This window comes from Macrotis lagotis, chromosome X, assembly GCF_037893015.1.
Source record: "Macrotis lagotis isolate mMagLag1 chromosome X, bilby.v1.9.chrom.fasta, whole genome shotgun sequence".
NCBI classification, from domain to species: Eukaryota; Metazoa; Chordata; class Mammalia; order Peramelemorphia; family Peramelidae; genus Macrotis; species Macrotis lagotis.
Genome location: NC_133666.1, coordinates 187,071,904 through 187,092,391, shown reverse-complemented (window position 1 = coordinate 187,092,391; position 20,488 = coordinate 187,071,904). Strand labels below are relative to the sequence as shown.

Genomic DNA, 20,488 nt, shown 5'->3' with positions numbered 1-20,488 from the left:
ATCCAGAGCAATTTTGGGCTGTCTGCAAAGGAGAGTGCCATCTGTATCCAGATAAGGAGCTGTGGAGTTTGAACAAAGTTCAAGGACTATTCCCTTCAATTTAGAAAAACACAGATATCTTATTGTATGATCTTGTTACCTCTTAGACTTCTCTTCTTTAAGGATGATTTCTCTCTCATCACACCCAATTTGGATCAAGGTATAACATGGAAACAAAGTAAAGACTGACAGAGTGCTTTCCTTGGGGGTGGGGTGGGGGGAGGGAAGCAAGATTGGGGGGAAAATTGTAAAACTCAAATAATATCTTTAATAAAAATAAATTTAAAAAAAAGAATATGATACAAAAGGTCAAGAATAAAAGCTTATGGCCCTGGAAAGTGTATTGAAGTCGGTGAGCAGTCTTAGAACAAAAAGTACTGCAAGTCTAATTAAAATCACTGCCTTCCACATACCCTGAAGGGATTTGATTTATGATCTACCTAAGAGTAATAGTAATCTTTCTCCATCTTGGAAAAAGTAGAGAACCAATCAGAAGGAAAAAAAAATCTCTTTGATGATTTCAGGTGCCCTATGAATAGTGTATGGGGAGGGGAGGGGGAAGGAGTCATTAAGGAGAATTGTCAAAAAGGATGGGAGATCTTAGGAGACTGATTCTTCAGGAGAATTCCCCAAAAGATTAAGAGGCTATTATTCTTTTAGACATAGAGTGTTAACCCAAAACCATGTTTTTTCATATTGTGACATTTTCCTTGTACAAGATTCCTAAATAAATGTTCCTGCAAAATGTCTGTATTAGAGAGATGTCAGAGAGCCATAAAGGAACTGTGCCAGTTTGGACACTTCCTTTCAAGCAGAATGATATTTGAATTTAGAATAATGTTAAATTAATAAAAATGATTCTGACAAATTTTACTTAAAATACATTATATAATAATAATTTTTCCTTTGACAATTCTTTGAAAAACATAACAGAGAAAGTCTTGTTAAACAACCCACTGACTATTAAATATCAACTTAGGCATAATACAGGGAAGATTTTTTTCTTTTCACCAAAGATGGATACCACTATTGAATATCCAACACATGATCAAATGTGGACTATAGATGGTGAAGTCCTCCAGATGTTAATATTTACAGATGACATTGACCTAAATTTCAACAAGTACTAGAACATTGCAGAGCCTCCTTAATCAAAACCATGATCACTCAAAGAGTTCAAACTAACAATATACACAGGAAAAACCCTGACAAGACAAAAGGCTGGTTAGTTAGTACATGATTTTTGGATAGATATTACAGATGCAAAATGAACTGGTCCTAGGATTGAATAGGGAAAAAAGGACAAACTGGATTGAATTTGGGAAATTGTGCAGTGATTTTAAATTTAATTTTGTCCCTGAAGCAAAACTTATTTTTCCAACATAAATACTCTTCCAGGCATGCTATATGATTTTAAGTCTTAGAATACCATAGTGTCTAAAGAATGAAAGTTGTAGGTTACCCAAAGGGAAATAGGAAAGCATATTATCAATTATTGAATTGCACACATTATCAAGGAGAAACAACAAAGGATTTCTTCAGAAGGAGATGATTGAAAAGGGAGGGGAGCCCATCATATAGTAAAATCTAAGAATAACTGATAGGACTGAGTGTTCTGTTAGTATTTCCACAGTGTGAATAGATGCTGTTGTTGTTTGTTCTTTGTGTCAAAGAAGACCAACCATGACATCAGGGAGGTAGGTGATGCCATGGCAAGCACATGAATTGGATTTAAGTGAAGGGAGGCAGTGCTAAATCACTAGTATCATTTTTCTCCTCTGGAGCTATTTAGGTCCAGTGACTAGATTTGGATCAGTTCAACTGGATACAAGGCAGTACAGGTTAAGTGATTTGCCCAAGGTCACACAGCTAGTAAGTGTTAAGTGTCTGAGGTCAAATTTGAACTCAGGTCCTCTTAACTCCAAGGCCTAGTAGATGTAGGAAAGATCCTCTTTCCTCTCCCAGCACTTCCCAGCCCCCCCAGGGGGAGATTTATGGAAGGACTTAGACAAGAATCAAAAAGGATTAGAAAGTATGGGAAGGTGGGTACTAGAGATGTGTTGATAAATGTTTAACAGCCGTTCCTCTAGAGGGCTAAAATTCATGCATGATAAATTCTAAAGTTTAATTTGCTTTATTAACATTTTCTCCATCATTTTCTTAAGTCTGGACAACCTAAAAAACAATAAATGAAGCCTTAATCTGTAGAATTTGCTGATTTTGGAGACATTAGTGTTCACACTGAAAATTTTAAAATGGTTTTTGGGAGCAGGTTCAAATCTATTCCATGGTTGGTATTTATGATGTTGATACACACAATGATGAAGTATTCATATGCCACAATTCTCCCCCATCCAGTGTTATACATATATTTTGGTTCCAGCTTTTTGTTATCATAAATAATGATTTTATGGATTTTTTTGTATTTATAGGACTTTGTTTTCTTAGGGGTAGGATTGTCATATCAAAAAGTATGAACAATCATTAATTTTTCTCACACAATTCTTCCAGAACAGTTGGATTAATTACAAGTTCTATCAGAATTGACTTTTTTTCATCTTTTTACCATGTGTCAATTGGATGGGTATGAGGTCATCTCTTTCAGCTGTTTTAATTTGCATTTCTTTTATTATTAGTGATTTTAAATACTTTTTATATGGTTCTTGATAATTTATTTTTTCTCTGAATTACTTCTTTTTTTATGTTATGTTATTTTTTCCAATCAGTCTTCAAAGAGTTTTCAACTAAGTAACTTGCTCAGGATCACACAGTTAATAAATGTTAAGTGTCTAAGGTCAGATTTGTACTTAGGTCCTCCCGACTTTATGCCTTTTTGGGGTTATAATGAGTTTAATTATTATTATTATTATATAAGATTAATATATGTATACTAAGGATATTTTTTTCTACAGTATTTGATTGGCAAATGGCATTGCTAGCTTTTTAACATTCATCTTTTTTGTAAGCTTTGAGTTCCACATTTTCTACCACTCTCCCTTGCCTCCCCCCTCTTCCCATGACAGGGAATAACCTGATATAGGTTGTACATGTGCAATTGTGTTTAACATATTCCCATATTAGTCATTCTGTGGAAGAGAAATTAGAACTAAAGGGAATAAAACATCAGTAAGAAAAAGCATAAAAGAAGTTTTAACATAAAAAGAGTGAACACGTTTTACTCTGCATTCAGACTCCATAAACTTTTTCTCTAAGTGTGGATGACATCCTTGATCACTAAACTGTTGAGAGGAATTAAGTCTATCATAGTTGATCATCTCAGAATGTTGCTTTTAATGTGTACAATTGAACTCTGTTATTGCTTATAAAGTTTTCAAACCTTTTCCCAAATGAGTTGTCTTTGATACTATTTTGTTGCACATTCTGCCACCTATATCAATTTGCCCTCCAGTCTGAGAATGTTTTATTTCTAATGATTCCATTGCTTTATTCAATTGTGGGGGGGGGCAATTTTCTCAATTTGGTGACTTTTGCTCTAGTTTTGTTCTATTTTTAATATCGTCATGTTCTAGTTCTCTCATTACAAATGACAATTCAATCTTTACTGACATCGGATCTTCTTTCACTTTCTGGTTGCCATGTATTCTGTAATTTAATGTGCCTTGTACTATAGGTTCAGCTTCATTTTTTGAAGTTAATTTGTTGTTTTACCCTTCTAGTGACTTCTCTCCAGGATCTTTTAGCCCAAAATATTTCCTTGTTCATTTCCTTGTCTTTTTCTTACACAAAATGCTATTTTGTTCTGAAGGTCTTTGAATATTCTCATTTCTCTCCTTTATTTTAATTACTCATATTTTTTAATTGAAGGAGACTAAGGGGCTAATGAGGAGATAAATTATTTTATAACTTCTCATTTTTCCACTTGCTAGAAAACCTATTTTGCAAACCAGGCTAGTGTGAGTCCAAATATACAATCACTTCAATTTCTATCCTATGGTTTTTAAATTCAAGAGCTCTAAAGCAGCATCAACTTAAAGCAAAATTTCAATCATCTCTTTAAAAAATGTGAAGCTATACTTAGATTATCAAAAAATAGTTTAACCAATATCATTTCATTGTAAACAACTTTTCTTACTTGGTTTTATTTATGATTTTGAAGATTCTGTATATAAGTGCAACATTAAAGAATTAGATACTAATAAAGAGCAGAACTGAAATTCATCCTATTCTAATTTTGCCTTGTACTGTCCCCATCATATATCTCTTTTTTAAAAAAAATGTATCACAATGAAAATTCTTGCCAGATGGATCTTAAATGTATTTTTTGTACATATGGATGTTTTTCTTCATTCTTTAATCTCTTTGGGTTAGAAGTAAAAAATATTTCAATAAATTGTTTCCCATAAATAATATTACATTTAAGAGGGACCTAAAAAGGAGGTAAGCCAAACATGGAGTGAGAATGAGAGAGAATATTAACTTGGTATAAATTGATACTTCCAATATATTAAAACAATACATAGATGACCTCAAATATATTCTATAGGGGTTTTATAGAAAAATGTAATGGTAAGGTAAAAGGGGATATCATCTAAATCAATAATAGGAATCACCAACATCAGTGAAAGTAATAAATTCATTAAGGTACCAAGTTAAAACATTTCAAATAAAATTTCCTTATTTAAATAAATGCCATTTGTCAATCAAGTTCTATTGACAAAAACTGTTGTTAATATGCATATATTAATCCTATTTGCAACCCAATAAGGCTTAAAGCCAATAATACTGATTTTTCTATTACAATGTCTTATTAGCATATCTAATTCTTTCAAATTTCATTTCTATTGTTACCAGATTAATATTTCAATTTGAAATTTCAGTTTTACTTATAGCAGTGATTTGGCACAAATTTCTTTTCTTCCATAGGGCAATCCCATTCTATAGGATTAAAATAAATGAAAAATGACGCAATTTTTTTGTATGTACTATTCTTGGTTTTGATTAGAAGGTAGAAAACACTTAGTTTGTAACATTGGATTGTTTCAGATAATTGGCGGTTTTATTGATGTGATAGTTAATCAAATATATAATTCTTAGACTAGTCTATAAATATTAATTTAAATAACTGTTAGCAATATTAATTTGCTATCTTTGTCCAATGACCCATTAATTGGCACTCTACTATAAGAGATGAACTACATCCATATTGATATTTTAATTATTAGTGAAACCATAAGACATAAATAAAGTTGTTGTTAAATGCAAGGATGGCTTAAAAAGCTGTCCTCAGAGAGGCAAAGAAAGTTGCTTCCATTGTATACCCAAAGGCAACAAGAAATCATTTAATGGAATATTTGATTGTCTCATCTTATGCTACTCACAACAGACCACTATGAAGATAATTAGTTGTCTGTTGTGAGTAGCATAACACAACATTCACTGCAATGCCTTGACTAGCATTGTATCTGTATCTACTGTAAAAACATTGTATCTACCAATTCTATGCATTTTCATCGGCTGTCCCTGAGCCTTTTCATTTTCTTCCTCCTAATTTGCATTGCCCGCTTTTCCTGACTTCCTTCAAGTCCCAGCTAAAATCACACATACCAGAAGCTTCTTCTGGTCTTCCTTAATGTGAGTGTTCAGTCATTTTTCAATAGTTTCCAACTCTTTACACCCCCCATTTGGGGTTTTCTTGGAAAAGCTGAAGTGCTTTGTCATTTCCTTCTCCACTAATTTTATAGATGAGAAAATTGAGGCTAATCAAGGTTAATTGCCTTGCTCAAGATCACATAGGTAGAAAGTGCCTGAGGTCAAATTTGAACTCATGAAGATAAGTCTTCTTGACTCTAGGTCTGGCACTGTGCCACCTAGCTGCCAATTGATGATCACCTTTCCCTATGTAGACTGAGTTCCTTAGGAGATGGGACAGGTTTTTGCCTTTCTTTCTATCATTTAGCACTCAGCACATAGTAGGTCCTTAACAAATGCTTCTTCACTTGTTGGTGACATAAGTTGAACAGGAAAGCAAAAATATAAACTCCTAGTGAAGAATTCCCTCCACCAATGCAGAGCAACACCTTCTCTGAAACTTCTAGGCAAGGTTCAGTTATTTGAGATACTGGGAAGCATAGCCAGAGACAGAGGTAAGGCTGTTCAGATTCATAGGGGCTTGTCTCTGTCGTTCTATACTTCTGTCAATTAGATATAGATACACACACACACACACACACACACACACACACACACACACATACATATATACTATATGCAAAATCTATAATGTAGATGTGTGTGCTATATATATTTACATATAGTGTATATGTATACTATAATCTTTATTAGTGGAGATCGCTGAACCCCTCCTGCATGAGGGGCAGAGGTGGAAATTCTAAGAGCTTCTCCCAGTTTCTTTTCCTTCAGCAATGGGGTTGACTTCTATCTTTTCTCTCCAAATTGAAAAGCTGCTGTCTGAAGTGCCTGAAGCACCTGCAGAACCAGATAAAGAGACTTGAAGAGCCTGGAGCTCTCCTCTCTGGCAATTCCAACTTCTCTTCTCCTTTACCCCCCCCCCCCTTCTGGAGGTGCCAGAGAGTGATCTCCACTGTTAAGGAGAGAGGCTCATCCCAGTGAAGGAGGAAGAGGAGGAGGAGTAAGTGGTGCAGAAAAAGGAAGAGGAGAGATAGAGACAGAAAAACAGAGAGACAGAGAGAATCATAGAGACAGAAAGATAGAGATAGAGTGAGAGACATAGAAAGACAGAGACAGAGAGACAGACACAGAAACAGAGAGATAGAGAGAATGAGAGATAATAAGACAGACAGGCCATCAGAGCCAGAGAGAGAGAGAGAGAGAGAGAGAGAGAGAGAGAGAGAGAGAGAGAGAGAGAGAGAGGAGGCAAGGGCAGAGATACAGAGACAGAAAGACAAAGAGAGACTGAGAGAGACAAAGACAGACACAGACAGAAAGACAGAGAGGCAGAAGGAGAGAGACAGAGCAACAGAAAAAGAGTGAGAGACAAAGACAGAACAACAGAAAAAGAGTGAGAGAGAATCATAGAGAAAGAGAGGAAAGAAATTGTCTGATAGCTAATACCTAGATTGTACATCAAATACCTTTTTTTAGAAACTTTAGGGGAGATCCTAGACATGAACCTTATATAAACTTTGGATAAGAGATTTCCTTGGGTGAGGACAATGAACCAGAGAGCAAAACTTGACAAATAGGTATTTGGAGTCAGGGCAGTTAGCCCAGAATGAATCAATGCAATAGGACTATCAGAGACTTGTGAGAAAGGTCCCCTGGGCTATGCATCATAAAAATATATACAAAATATATAGAAAATAATACAAAGTAATTTCTAATAGAAAAGTGCAAATAACCTGACATGGAGATGGAATGTCATATTTGGGGAAGAGCTAACAAGTCAGTTTGATTAGAAAAGAGAGTATGTGAAAGCTAATAATAATATCTAGAAAGGTTGGTGACAGTTATATTGTAGAGATTTTTAAATACTAGACTGAAGACTTTATATTTTATCCTAGAGACAATAGGGAGATATTGAAGATTTTGGAGTAAGAAATTGCTTGACATTATATTTTAGGGAAATCAGCTTGATAATTTTTTTGTAGGAAAAAATCAGAGACTTATTTTATTCATGCATTTGTTTTACATACAAAAGGGCTATTAATCATTCTCCCTTACCCTTGAGAAAAGTCTTGAAATATGGAAGAAAGTGACCCATAAAAGGTCATTAGGTGGAGCCCCTATTAAGATTTATAGCAAGATATAGAAGAATTGCATAGGATGGGAAGAATTAGTAAATTTGTGATATATATGTATATATATATATATATATATATATATGTTGAAGTTAATATCACCTTAAATGCACAACTTAGTGGAAAGCGCACTAGCTTTGGGGCAGCTTACACTATCTATATATACTAGCAGCTACATGATATATACACTAGCAATGACATAGTGGATTAAGCGTTGGACCTGAAGTCAGGCAAATTCAAATTCAGCCTCAGACACTTACTAGCTGTGTGACCCTGAGCAAATCACTTAACCCTGTTTGCCTCAATTTCTTCATTAGTAAAATGAACTGGAAAAGAAAACAGCAAACCACTCCAATATCTTTGCCAAGAAAATCCCAAAAAGGGTCATGAAGAGCAGGATACAACTAATCAACAGTACAACTCTAGTATGGGAGTCATCTCTGATGTTTACTACCTATATGACACAGAGCAAATAACTTTGATTCCCTGATCCGTATTTCATTGTCTATAAATTGAAGTATCTGATTTAAATGTACTCTGAAACTCCTCCATAATTCCAAATATTTAAAATATCCAATTAATGGACAGGAGGATCAAAGCCAAGGAGCTTTTGAAACCAAATCTAAGGCTCAGTTCCTTAGAGTTAAAGAGGTCAAAGAGGAAAGGTATATCAGTAAATAATCTGTCAAAATTATGAAGAGGGCAATCAAGGGGCATTAACTTTACAAAATATATACTCAAAAGAAAGCTAGATATTTAGGGCAGGGTATAACATAATCTACTGGTTATCCCAAACCAATGGCCTGCATACCAAATACCTAGATATTAGAAAATGAATATCTAGTACCATCATTATGCATGTGTATTTAATAAATGGTTTTGAATGAATGAATGGTTTCTTAATAATTCCTTTTTGTAGAATTGACTTTAAGAAAAATGGTAATTTAAATATAAACTGTTTATACTGAATGGTTAGGAAATGAACTGTTGTGTTTAATTTAATAACTTGGTTAGTCAAGATTGGTCATATGTTTTATATATATATATATGTATATATATATATATATATATATATATATATATGTATACACAATATATCTATTTACAAGGGCTTATAAAATCTTTGTCTAACCACCAAGGAAAAGATGTGAGGTAGGCAAGTAGTCCTTTCCTCACTTTTAACCTGCACAAAATGGTACAAATGGTACAAATGGTGCCATTTTGGTGAGTGTCATTGGACTCAGTCAATACTAATTGACTGAATTAGGCTTGTGGGGGGGCTCTTCACATCTGTCTTTTTGGGATAGGCTTGAACCACAATTCAGGAAGAAGATAACAAATTCAGTTTTGGACATGTTGAGTTTGAGATGTCTATGACAGCTCAGTTCAAAATGTCCATCAATCAGGTGATGTAAATTGTAGTTCTAGAGAGGGAAAAGGGCTAGATACAAGGATATGCTAGTAAATTTTAACAAGAGGCTCTCCGCGGGGTGGGGGGGGATGACATCTGACATACTTTTAAGTTGAATCTACATTAATATTTTCTCCACTTATGTCTAGATAATCAACAAAATAGTAAACCAAACCCTGATTTGTAGAATTTACAGATTTCTGAGACATAAATGCTCACATGGAAAATTTAACCATTGGCTTTAAAAATGGTTGACCCAGCACACTCCTGGCTGGATACATGAATCATATATGTTATAAGAAGGGTGAGCCAGCAAAGGGGAATGAAATAGAGATGTCAGACAAGTAGAAGAGAAGCAAGCAATAATAGTCAGAAAAACCATCACAGAGGAAAGAGTATCCAGGAAGACAAAACTCATCAACAGTTTCACAGGCAGCAGTGAAGTCAAGAAGGATGAGAATTGAGAAAAAGGCTCAGTAAATTTGAAAACTAAAAGATCATTGGTAACTTTGGAGAGAGCAGTTTCAGTTGAGTAATGAGGTTGGAAGCCAAATAACATAAGAATTTAGGACATAAAGAAAGAAGTTCACTGATAACTCCTGAAAGGTAAAGAATCCAACTTATTACCAACTTTGATTAAAAGAAGCAAAGTGTTCATTAAAAGTTTTTTATCTTCTGTGGGGGGTAGGGTGGGGGATGGAAGTAAGATTGAGGGAAAAATTGTAAAACTAAAAATAAATAAAATCTTTAATAAATATAAAAAGAAAAAACTTTTATCTTTGTTAGTTTAGAAAACTAATTTAATTCTTTAGTAGATTTAAAATGCTGTTCAATCTTTTTCTTTTTTTTTTTCACCTTCTTAAATGACCATCCCTTCTTTAGAAATTTTTTAAAAAAGAAATACACTAAAAAACTACAAAACTTTCACATCTTACCACCAATGAGGAGGAAATTAAAGTAATAATTCAGAATTATTTTGCCCAACTGAATGCCAATAAATTTGATAATCTAGGTGAAATGGATGAATATTTACAAAAATGTAAATTACCCAGATTAAATGAAGAGGAAATTAAATACCTAAATAATCCTATCTCAGAAAAAAAAAGAAATTCATTAAGCCATTATTGACCTCCCTAAGAAAAAATCTCTAGGGCCAGATGGATTCACAAGTGAATTCTATCAAACATTTAAGGAACAATTGATTCCAATTCTAGATAAACTCTTTGGAAAAATAGGTGAAGACAGAACTCTGCCTAATTCTTTCTATGACACCAATATGGTGTTGATACCTAAACCAGAAAGAGTTAAAACAGAGAAAGAAAATTATAGACCTATCTCCCTGATGAATATAGATTCAAAAATCTTACATAAAATCTTAGCAAAACGATTACAGGAGCTTATCACTAGGATTAATACATTATGACCAAGTATTTATCCCAGGAATGCAGGATTGGTTCGATATTAGGAAAACTGTTAGTATAATTAATTATACCAATAGCAAACCCATCAGAAATCTGATTATATAAGTAGATGCTGAAAAAGCTTTTGACAAAATACAGCACCCATTCCTACTAAGAACACTAGAGAGCATAGGAATAAATGGACTGTTCCTCAGAATAATAAGCACTATCTGAAACCATCAACAAGCATTATATGCAATGGGGATAAGCTAGAGGCATTCCCAGTAAGATCAGTAGTAAAACAAGGATGCCCATTATCACCACTACTATTCAATCTTGTATTCGAAATATTAGCTGCAGGGGCGGCTAGGTAGCACAATGGATAGACCACCGGCCCTGGAGTCAGGAGTACCTGAGTTCAAATCTGGCCTCAGACACTTAATAATTACCCAGTTTTGTGGCCTTGGGCAAGTCACTTAACCCCATTGCCTTGCAAAAACTAAAAAAAAAAATTAGTTGCAGCAATAAGAGAAGAAAAAGAAATTGAAGGAATTAGAATTGGGAAGGAAGAGACGAAACTCTCACTTTTTGCAGATGACATGATGGTATACGTAGAGAATCCCAAAAAATCATCTACAAAAACTACTAGAATAATTAGCAACTTTAGCAAAGTCACAGGATATAAAATAAACCCTGATAAATCCTCAACATTTCTATATATGACTAGCAAGATACAACAGGAAGAGCTAGAAAGAGAAATCCCATTCAAAGTAACCTCAGACAATATAATACCTGGGAGTCTATTTGCCAAGGCAGACTCAGAAACTTTTTGAAAACAATTATAAAACACTTCTCATACAAATTAAATCAGATTTAAATAACTGGGCAAATATCAACTGCTCATGGATAGGCCAAGCTAGTATAATAAAAATGACAATTCTACCAAAATTAAACTACTTGTTTAGAGCTATAACAATCAAAATTTCAAAAAAAATTAATGCATTACAAAAAATTGTCAGTAAATTCATATGGAGAAATAAAACATCGAGAATTTCCAGGGATTTAATGAAAAAAAGTGCAAAAGAAGGTGGCTTAGCCCTACCCAATCTAAAATTATATTATAAAGCATCAGTCATCAAAACTGGTACTGGCTAAGAAATAGAGTGGTAGATCAGTGGAATAGACTAGATACAATAGCAGGAAATGATTATAGTAATCTGCTGTTTGATAAACCCAAAGAGTCCAGCTATTGGTATAAAAACTCTCTCTTTGATAAAAACTGATGGAAAAATTGGAAGTTAGTATGGCAGAAACTTGGATTAGACCAACACCTTACACCCTATACCAAGGTAAGATCAAAATGGATACAGGATTTAGACATAAAAAACAATATTATAAGCAAACTAGGAGATCAAGGAATCTATCAGATCTATGGAAAGGGAAGCAGTTTATGACCAAGGAAGAAATGGAGAACATTAATTTGATTACAATTAAATTAAAAAGCTTTTGCACAGACAAAACCACCATAACCAAGATCAAAAGAAATGTAGTAAATTAGGAAACAATTTTTATAACTAGTATTTCTGACAAAGGACTCAATTCTAAAATATACAGAGAACTTGAGTCAATTATTTTTAAAAAGCCATTCCCCAATTGACAAATGGTCAAAGAATAAGCAAAGGCAATTTACAGATGAGATCAAAGCAATCCATAGTCAAATGAAAAAATTGCTCTAAATCATTACTGATTAGAGAAATACAAATTAAAGCATCTCTGAGGTACCACCTCATACCTCTCAGACCAGCCAATATGACTAGAAAGGACAATGATCAATGTGGGAAGGGTTGTGGGAAATCTGGGACACTGATACATTGTTGGTAGATCTGTGAACTCATCCAACAATTCTAGAGAGCAATTTGGAATTACACCCAAAGGGCATGTGCATACCCTATGATCCAGCAATACCACTACTGGGGGCTTTACCCTGAAGAAGATGATGAAAAAGGGTAAAAACATCACTTGTATAAAAATAGTCATAGCAGCCTTGTTTGTGGTGGCAAAGAATTGGAAATTGAGTGACTGTCCATCAATTGGGGAATGGCTGAAAAAATTGTGGTATATGTATGTCATGGAACACTATTGTTCTATTAGAAACCAGGAGGGATGGGAATTCAGGGAAGCCTGGATTTGCATGAACTGATGCTGAGTGAGATGAGCTGAACCGGAAGAACATTGTACACCCTAACAGCAACATGGGAGTGATGATCAACCTTGAAGGACTCCCTCATTCCATCAGTGCAACAATCAGGCACAAATTTGGGGTATCTATACCATCTGTATCTAGAGAGAGAATTGTGGAGTTTGAACAGAGACCAAGGACTATTACCTTTAATTTTTTTAAAGAAGTTATCTTATGTAATTTTGCTATCTCTTATGCTTTATTTTTCTTTCTTAAGGATATGATTTCCCTTTTATCATATTCAACTGAGATGAATGGAAACAATGTAAAGCCTAACAGACTGCCTTCTGTGGGGGTGGGGGGTGGGGGGGAGTGAGATTAGGGGAAAAATTGTAAAATTCAAAGTAAATTAATTAATTTTTAAAAATTCATATATACTTTTTGAATTGTTTTTCAGAAGAGTCTGACTCTTCATGACTCCATTTGGGGTTTTAATGGCAAAGATACTAGCAAAGTTTTGTAATTTTCTTCTCCAGTTCATTTTACAAATGAGGAAACTGAAGCACATAGGGTTACAGGCCAGGGTCACACAAAACAGTAAAAAAAAAAACTGATTTGCAAGATTTCCTGGTTCCAGAACTGAAGATCTAGATTGCACCACTTAGGTGACCCTACATTTTTAATTTCTTCCACTTTCTGTCTCAATTGCAGGGAAATCAGCCTCTTCAGGAAGCCATAAAGCATGTAGTCCTCATACATCAACCCTATGAAGAAAAATCCTCAGAGTCAAGCACTTTGCTATGAAAACTTGCTTTCTTTTCCATATTTTTTTCTGGTTTCTCTGTGTCTTTAATTCCATTGTCCTATTATGTTGGATGCAGTTCTGGTTTTCAGAATTCATGCCTGGTTGTCCTGCCGGGGTGACATCCTGGAAGAGCTGGATGTACCATGAGGTAAATAGGGTTTTGTCCTAGGATGCCTAGGTAGAATTGGGGTGGTGTTTTTCCTCCCCTTAAGGAAGGGTCCTCCCTGTAGAGACTAGCCTCCCTATACCTATTTGTACTAGAGTTGAATAATTTTCACTTCCATGATCTCATCACCAGGGTATGCATCCCTTTCCAGGATACCAATCCCTATCAGAGTGAGAACTAGATTACCTCCTTCCCAGAGTGGCTAACCCAAAAGTAGTATGGAAGGAAGGAAACATTCATTTATTAAGTAATTATTATGTGCCTGACACACTATTTAAACACTTTGAAAATATCTCATTTGATTCACAGGACAATTCTGTGAGGAAGATGCTATTCATGCACTGATTTTTTATGTCTGGATTTCAAAATCACAAGTTGAGAACAATTTATATACAAGGATCATGGGAAAAACACTTCTCTGAATTTCAGTTTTCTAATCTATAAGGGGATAATGAAATTTATAGCACCTGCTCATCAGGTTGTAAGGCTCAAATGATATGCATAAAGTACATTGCAAATTTTAAATAATATAAATGTTAATTATCGTTATCATTTTTACTGTTATCATTAGCTCACGGGATGAATTTTAGTCCATACAATCTATGCCCTTTCCAGTACTAGACTTCTGAACAGTTATCCCTTCCACATAGCAACTTTCCTTAGCCTAATTTCCCCATCATGGTTTGGATGTGTTGTGGGTTGACATAAGAAATTAAAAGGGAATTTTAGGGGGGGATTTTGCAGAAACTGTGAACATGTGAAGGCCAGCAGATGACAAAAAGTTTAAAAACTCAGAAATGCATAAAATATATATGTAAAATAAGATATAATATCAACATATTTTATCTTTTAATACCACAATAATTCATTCTTCTCTGGCATGATGAAGGGAGGGCCAGAAATTTTTACACAGATTTTTCAGATCACAGGGTTGCTGCACCCCCAATCCCTGTGATATGGAATGGATAACTATATTTTGAGATGCCCCAAAAACTATGAAAAGCTCATTATAAGGTCAATACAACTCTCCCATTGAGTAAATTTAAGTTGTCTTTCAGGGCTAAGTCTTTCTCCTTCCCAATTCATCTTCCATATAGGTAACGAATGGATATTTCTAAATGTCTGACCATATCACTCTGCTGTTTAAAAAACACCAGAGACTACCTATTACTTTTAAGGTAAAGGACAAACACTTCTATTTTGTATTCAAAACCCTTCAGGATCTGGTTCCACCTTATCTTTCCAGATTTACTGTACTTTTATCTTTCCTATACAATACATTATAGCCAAATTAACCATCTTACTTGGACCCACAGAGAACATTCCAATTCCAGTCTCCATTCCTTTGTAGATGTAGTTCCCCATGCCTAGGATGCAGTCCCTTCTTACTTCCTCCTCTTAGAATTTCCTAGAGTCCTTAAAACTCAGTTCAAATGCTATTTCCTATGTGAAATTTTACTGGACTCCTTCCTGTACTTGCTGCCTGAAATTTTTTTCAACCCCAAATTAGTTTGCATTTACTTCATATATATTTTGTAGGTATATGTATACATATTGTTTACTTCGATAGAAATTCCTATGTAAGAATTTTCTCTGCAATTGTACAGCTTTTGTATATATATATATATATATATATATATGCATATATATGCATACACACACATATACACACACACACTGCCAGTAACAAGGACCTCATTGCTTATCAAGGCAGTCCATTATATTTTTTAATTGTTCTGATAGTTAAAAATTTTAAATTCTGTTGTGTTATAAGAAATGAGGGAGCAGCTAGGTGGCACAATGGTGACAGCACTGACCCTGGAGTCAGGAGGACCAGAGTTCAAATCTGGTCTCAGACATTTGATACTTACTAGCTTTGTGACTTGGGCAAGCCGATTAACCCCACTGCCTTGCAAAAACCAGTGGAAAAAAAGGAAATTGTGTTAAAAGAAATGATGAGCAGGTTGAATTTTAAAAAAGGAAAGACTTGCCTGAAATAAAGATAAGTGAAATGAAAAGTACCAATTGAACACTGAACTTAGTAAAAGATATTTTGTCCTAAGAATAACTGAATGACAAATTCATCCTGACAATCATAAATAATTAAACCAACTACAAAAGACCTATGAAGGAAGATGCTTATTTACCTCCAGAGAAAGAACCTATAAATAGAAGTATATATAGTATGGTTTTAACATGTATAGATATAGATTTAGATATAGTAGATATAGATATAGCTATATCTCTGTGTATATGTATGTATGTATTTATTTCTGTTTAATTTTAGCCTTCTCTAGAGTGTGGTGAGTAAGGAGAGAAAAAATACAACACAGAACAAAACAAAACTTAAAAGGAAGCATAGAAAATCAGGGTAGTTTTGGAAACAATGTGTTGTACTTAGTACATAGTTTTTGAAAAAAAGGCATTCTAAAATGGAAATTCACAGTTATACAATGAATCCTCTCTTGTGCTGAGAACATGAAATACTTCTTTTTATGTCTCTTTGTATTTAAGTTCAAAATGAATAAAAATTTAAAAATTAAAAAATAAAAATTACTTTATTATATTCATTGATTTTGGTTCTATCTTTTGGAGCTATATGAAACGAGCTTTCTTCCTTAAAACTTCAAAGTGTGGAGGCGGCTCGGTGGTGTAATGGATAAAGCACCGGCCCTGGAGTCAGGAGTACCTAGGTTCAAATCCAGCCTCAGATACTTAATAAGTACCTAGCTGTGTGGCCTTGGGCAAGCCACTTAACCCCATTTGCCTTGCAAAAACCAAAAAAAAAATTATTTTTAAAGCATGTTATCATATTTTTTCCATAAGTTTCCTGTTTTTATTCTGTGCTTTAACTTTTTATTTAAAAATTTTTCCATTTGATCAGTCATTTATTTGTCCATACATTCATCCTTGTAATTCATCCAATCATTTAACCAATATTTGAAAGTTATAATTTGATGGCTTACATTCAATAGCTTACATACAGCTTGTAGTTTTTGTTTAACCTGGATCTGTGATTTCATTATTGTATTCCTGATGAGGAACTTTGGTAATACAGAATGGCAGTTTCTCTGACTTGTCTTAGAAAGTTCTCTGGGAGGGGCAACTAGAGGGTGAAATGGCTAGAGTACAAGGCCTGGAGTCAAGAGGACCTGAATTCAAATCCCACTTCAGATACTTGCTAACTGTGTGACTTTGAGCAAGTCACTTAATCTGGATTGTCAAGAAAGAAAAAAAATAAGGGAGGGGGAGGGGGAAAAGAGAGGGGGGAGAGGGAGAGAGAGAGAGAGAGAGAGAGAGAGAGAGAGAGAGAGAGAGAGAGAGAGAGAGAGAGAGAGAGAGAGAGAAAGTCTAGGATTTCCCTATTTGCTGTCTCTGACTCTCCTGAACTATTCCTCAATTGCCTTGTTACTCTGGACCTTTCCTCAGCACCTGGAACCTTTTCTTCCTAAATCATCCCTTTGCTATTCTGGCCCCATTCTCCCAGTGGTGATTTCCTTCCAGGATCTTCATTTTGGGAATGGTTCCAGGGAAGCATTTCTTCATTCACATCCTTTCTGTGCTTCTTACTCTTTGGATTTGTTATATGTTCCCTCTCTGGTCCCCTCTCCCCTGCCCTTCCCTTATTAACTCCCTTCTATGTTATGACTCCCCCCAAAGACTTCCCCTTCTTGAGGGCAGGAATTTTCTTGTTTTTAAATTATATTTATAACCTCAGTGCTTAGCACAATACACACAGGAAGCATGTAATAATTGCTCATTGCCTTCTTACATGCCCGAGAAGTTAAGCAACTTTCCCAATGTCACTATGTATCCAAAGCGGGAAGTGAACCCACATTTTACTGACTCCAAGGCCATCTCTTTTACTCCATCTCACTTAGATTTTCAGACAATGTGATGATGATGATTTGTCCTTCCTAATCGAAGATGACTATGTCTTCATATATATGATAACATGACTTAATCCATCTGATTATGTTTATTATAGCAAGGGGAGTGTTGGGCAAAGACATCTTTATTACTTGCCCTTCCCAGAACCATTCTACCTCATGGTCCACTTGGTAGGAAACGGGACGTTTGGTGATGGCTTGGATCCTGCAGGAGTATCTTGACCTATGAATGCTATTCTCTTCCTCCCGTCTCAGCAAGGCAACTCAGCACACCATCATCCCAGACAAGCACTGCGTGTGATTTCTGACAACACAATGCCACAACTCAGGATATACAAACTTGTCTCTCAATGGACTAATCGTCATTTTGACCTTACCTCTCAGACCTTCCACTGTCAAGTCACACAACAAGCATGACAGACAGCTAGTTCAAACTTTTGATCCAGACGTATCGTTCAAACACTGTCAGGTGTAATTTGTTTCCAGCTTTTTGCTGTTATAAATAAACTATCATTTTCTTGTCAAAAATGAAGAAACTGAGCCTTAGAGAGGCCAAACAATCTATTTAAGCTTACACAACTCTCAAACACAGCTTTTAAATCTGTTTATCTTTGCCAGAGTTTGGGTGTTTGGTTTTGTTTAACATCGGCTGATTCAGGGCTGCTAGGTGGCGCAGTGGATAAAACACCGGCCCTGGAATCAAGAGGACCTGAGTTCAAACTTCAGACACTTAATAATGACCTAGCTGTGTGGCCTTGGGCAAGCCACTTAACCCATTTGCCTTACAAAAACCTAAAAAAAAACCCCTCTTTCTCACTTTCCGGGAGCCTTCCACGAGCCAAGATGTCTAAGCCAGGACGTGGTGGGTCTCCTGGAGCGAAGTTCCGAATTTCCTTGGGTCTCCCAGTTGGAGCTGACATCAATTGTGCTGATAATATAGGTGCCAAGAACCTGTACATCATCTCTGTGAAGGGGATCAAGGGAAGATTGAACAGGCTTTCTGCAGCTGGTGTGGGTGACATGGTAATGGCCACAGTCAAAAAGGGAAAACCAGAACTCCGGAAGAAGGGCCATCCAGCAGTGGTAAAACGGCAACGAAAGTCATATCGGAGAAAAGATGGTGTGTTCTTATATTTTGAGGACAATGCAGGGGTCATAGTAAACAACAAAGGCGAGATGAAAGGTTCAGTCATCACAGGACCTGTTGCCAAGGAGTATGCTGACTTGTGGCCCAGGATTGCATCTAATACCGGCAGCATTGCCCGATTCTCCTAAAAAGTTCATTTGCAAACAAAAACACCACCCCAATTAAAGTGTCTGCCTATCTAAAAAAACCAAAAACCTAAAAAAAAGCATAGGCCGATTCAGAGAGCATGGTCCTCTCTCAGAAAAAGAACACTGAAATCACCATAAAGGCAAGCTGGCTCATCATATAAAAAACAGCTTAACAATAGATGGCACAGAAAAAATGATGCTTTTTCAAAAATCTAGGAACAACTTTAGACCGTTGAAAAGAGAGTACAATGAGATGATTAGAATACAAGCCAGTGGCAAAATAACCCATTAAATATATCCTACAAACCTAATTTTTCACAGTTTGAGATGATGAGTTCCCCCCACATAAACAAACCAGAAGTCACTGGTTTTGAGAGGCAATATAAAATTTTAGCTTTAAAATCTACATCATTCTGTACAGGTGAGGTGTCAGCTAACAGAATTATTGGTAGACCTACAATACAATGAGATGCTTTACTGTATATTGAAGTCATGCTAGATTTCACATAATAGTCTAAGAATTGTTGCTATTTCCTTTAGATTTCTATGTAGGAACATTCCAGAGTATATGGCACCATCAGCTGACTCTAATGGGTCCATTAGTGCAGTCCCAAGGGGAATTCTAGTCTATGCCTACAGAGAGATCACTGGGGAGATGGAAATACCTCCAAGTGCATTTCTTTCCCACTATCTTCCTTTCTTTCCTTATTGGAGAAGAGGACTGCTTTAAAGGCATGGCAAGCCTCTGAGGCTAAGCCTTCCTTCATGAGGCAGAGAACAGAGGGAGGGTGTGTTCTTCTACTAACCATTCCCTAAGTCTTTTCCCCTTATGTCTACAGGGCTGTGTGGGCCTGAAGGGTGGTGGCAGAGAGGGGAGGCCAAGCCATTACAAGGTGGACTCTACCCTTAGCTGTGCTTAAGGTTAGTGCAAGCTCTCCCTTTGCCAAGAGATGTGCAGGTTGCTGTGTCTTCCAGGGACACCTCTTTTTTAAAATTTTTATTTATTTAAGGCAATGGGGTTAAGTGACTTGCCCAAGGCCACACAGCTAGGTAATTATTAAGTCTCTGAGGCTGGATCTGAACTCAGGTCCTCCTGACTCTAGGGCCAGTGCTCTATCCACTGTGCCACCTAGCTGCCCATGGGGTACCTCTCTTTTTTTTAGTTTTTTTTTTTTTTGCAAGGCAAATGGGGTTAAGTGGCTTGCCCAAGGCCACACAGCTAGGTAATTATTAAGTGTCTGAGACCGAATTTGAACCCAAGTACTCTTGACTCCAGGGCCAGTGCTTTATCCACTACGCCACCTAACTGCCCCAAGGGGTACCTTTTTCATACAAGTTTCATTTTCTTTTCCTTATGCCTGTGGAAGAAAGAAAATAACCTGACCAAGGTCCAAGGAATCAAATGTAACAATAGTTAAATATAATTTTTGTTGATATTTAGTTGTGTCCTATTCTTTATGACCCCATTCTGAGATTTTTATCAAAGATACTGGAGTAGTTTTTTTATTTCCTTCTCCAACTCATTTTACAGATGAAGAAACTGAGGCAAACAGGATTAAGTGACTTGCCCAGGGTCACACAGCT

The 20,488-nt window shown here is 35.8% G+C and overlaps 2 protein-coding genes across 5 annotated transcripts in view; one reads left to right on the top strand and one right to left on the bottom strand.

Moving 5' to 3' along the window:
- Positions 1-20,488, bottom strand: part of FRMPD1 (FERM and PDZ domain containing 1) — a 263,914-nt gene that overhangs the window by 152,818 nt on the left and 90,608 nt on the right. The window lies entirely within an intron of this gene.
- Positions 18,471-18,904, top strand: LOC141498918 (large ribosomal subunit protein uL14-like). Its single transcript, XM_074201957.1, has one exon. The coding sequence runs from the start codon at positions 18,473-18,475 to the stop codon at positions 18,902-18,904; it is 432 nt and encodes a 143-aa protein (XP_074058058.1). The 5' UTR covers positions 18,471-18,472.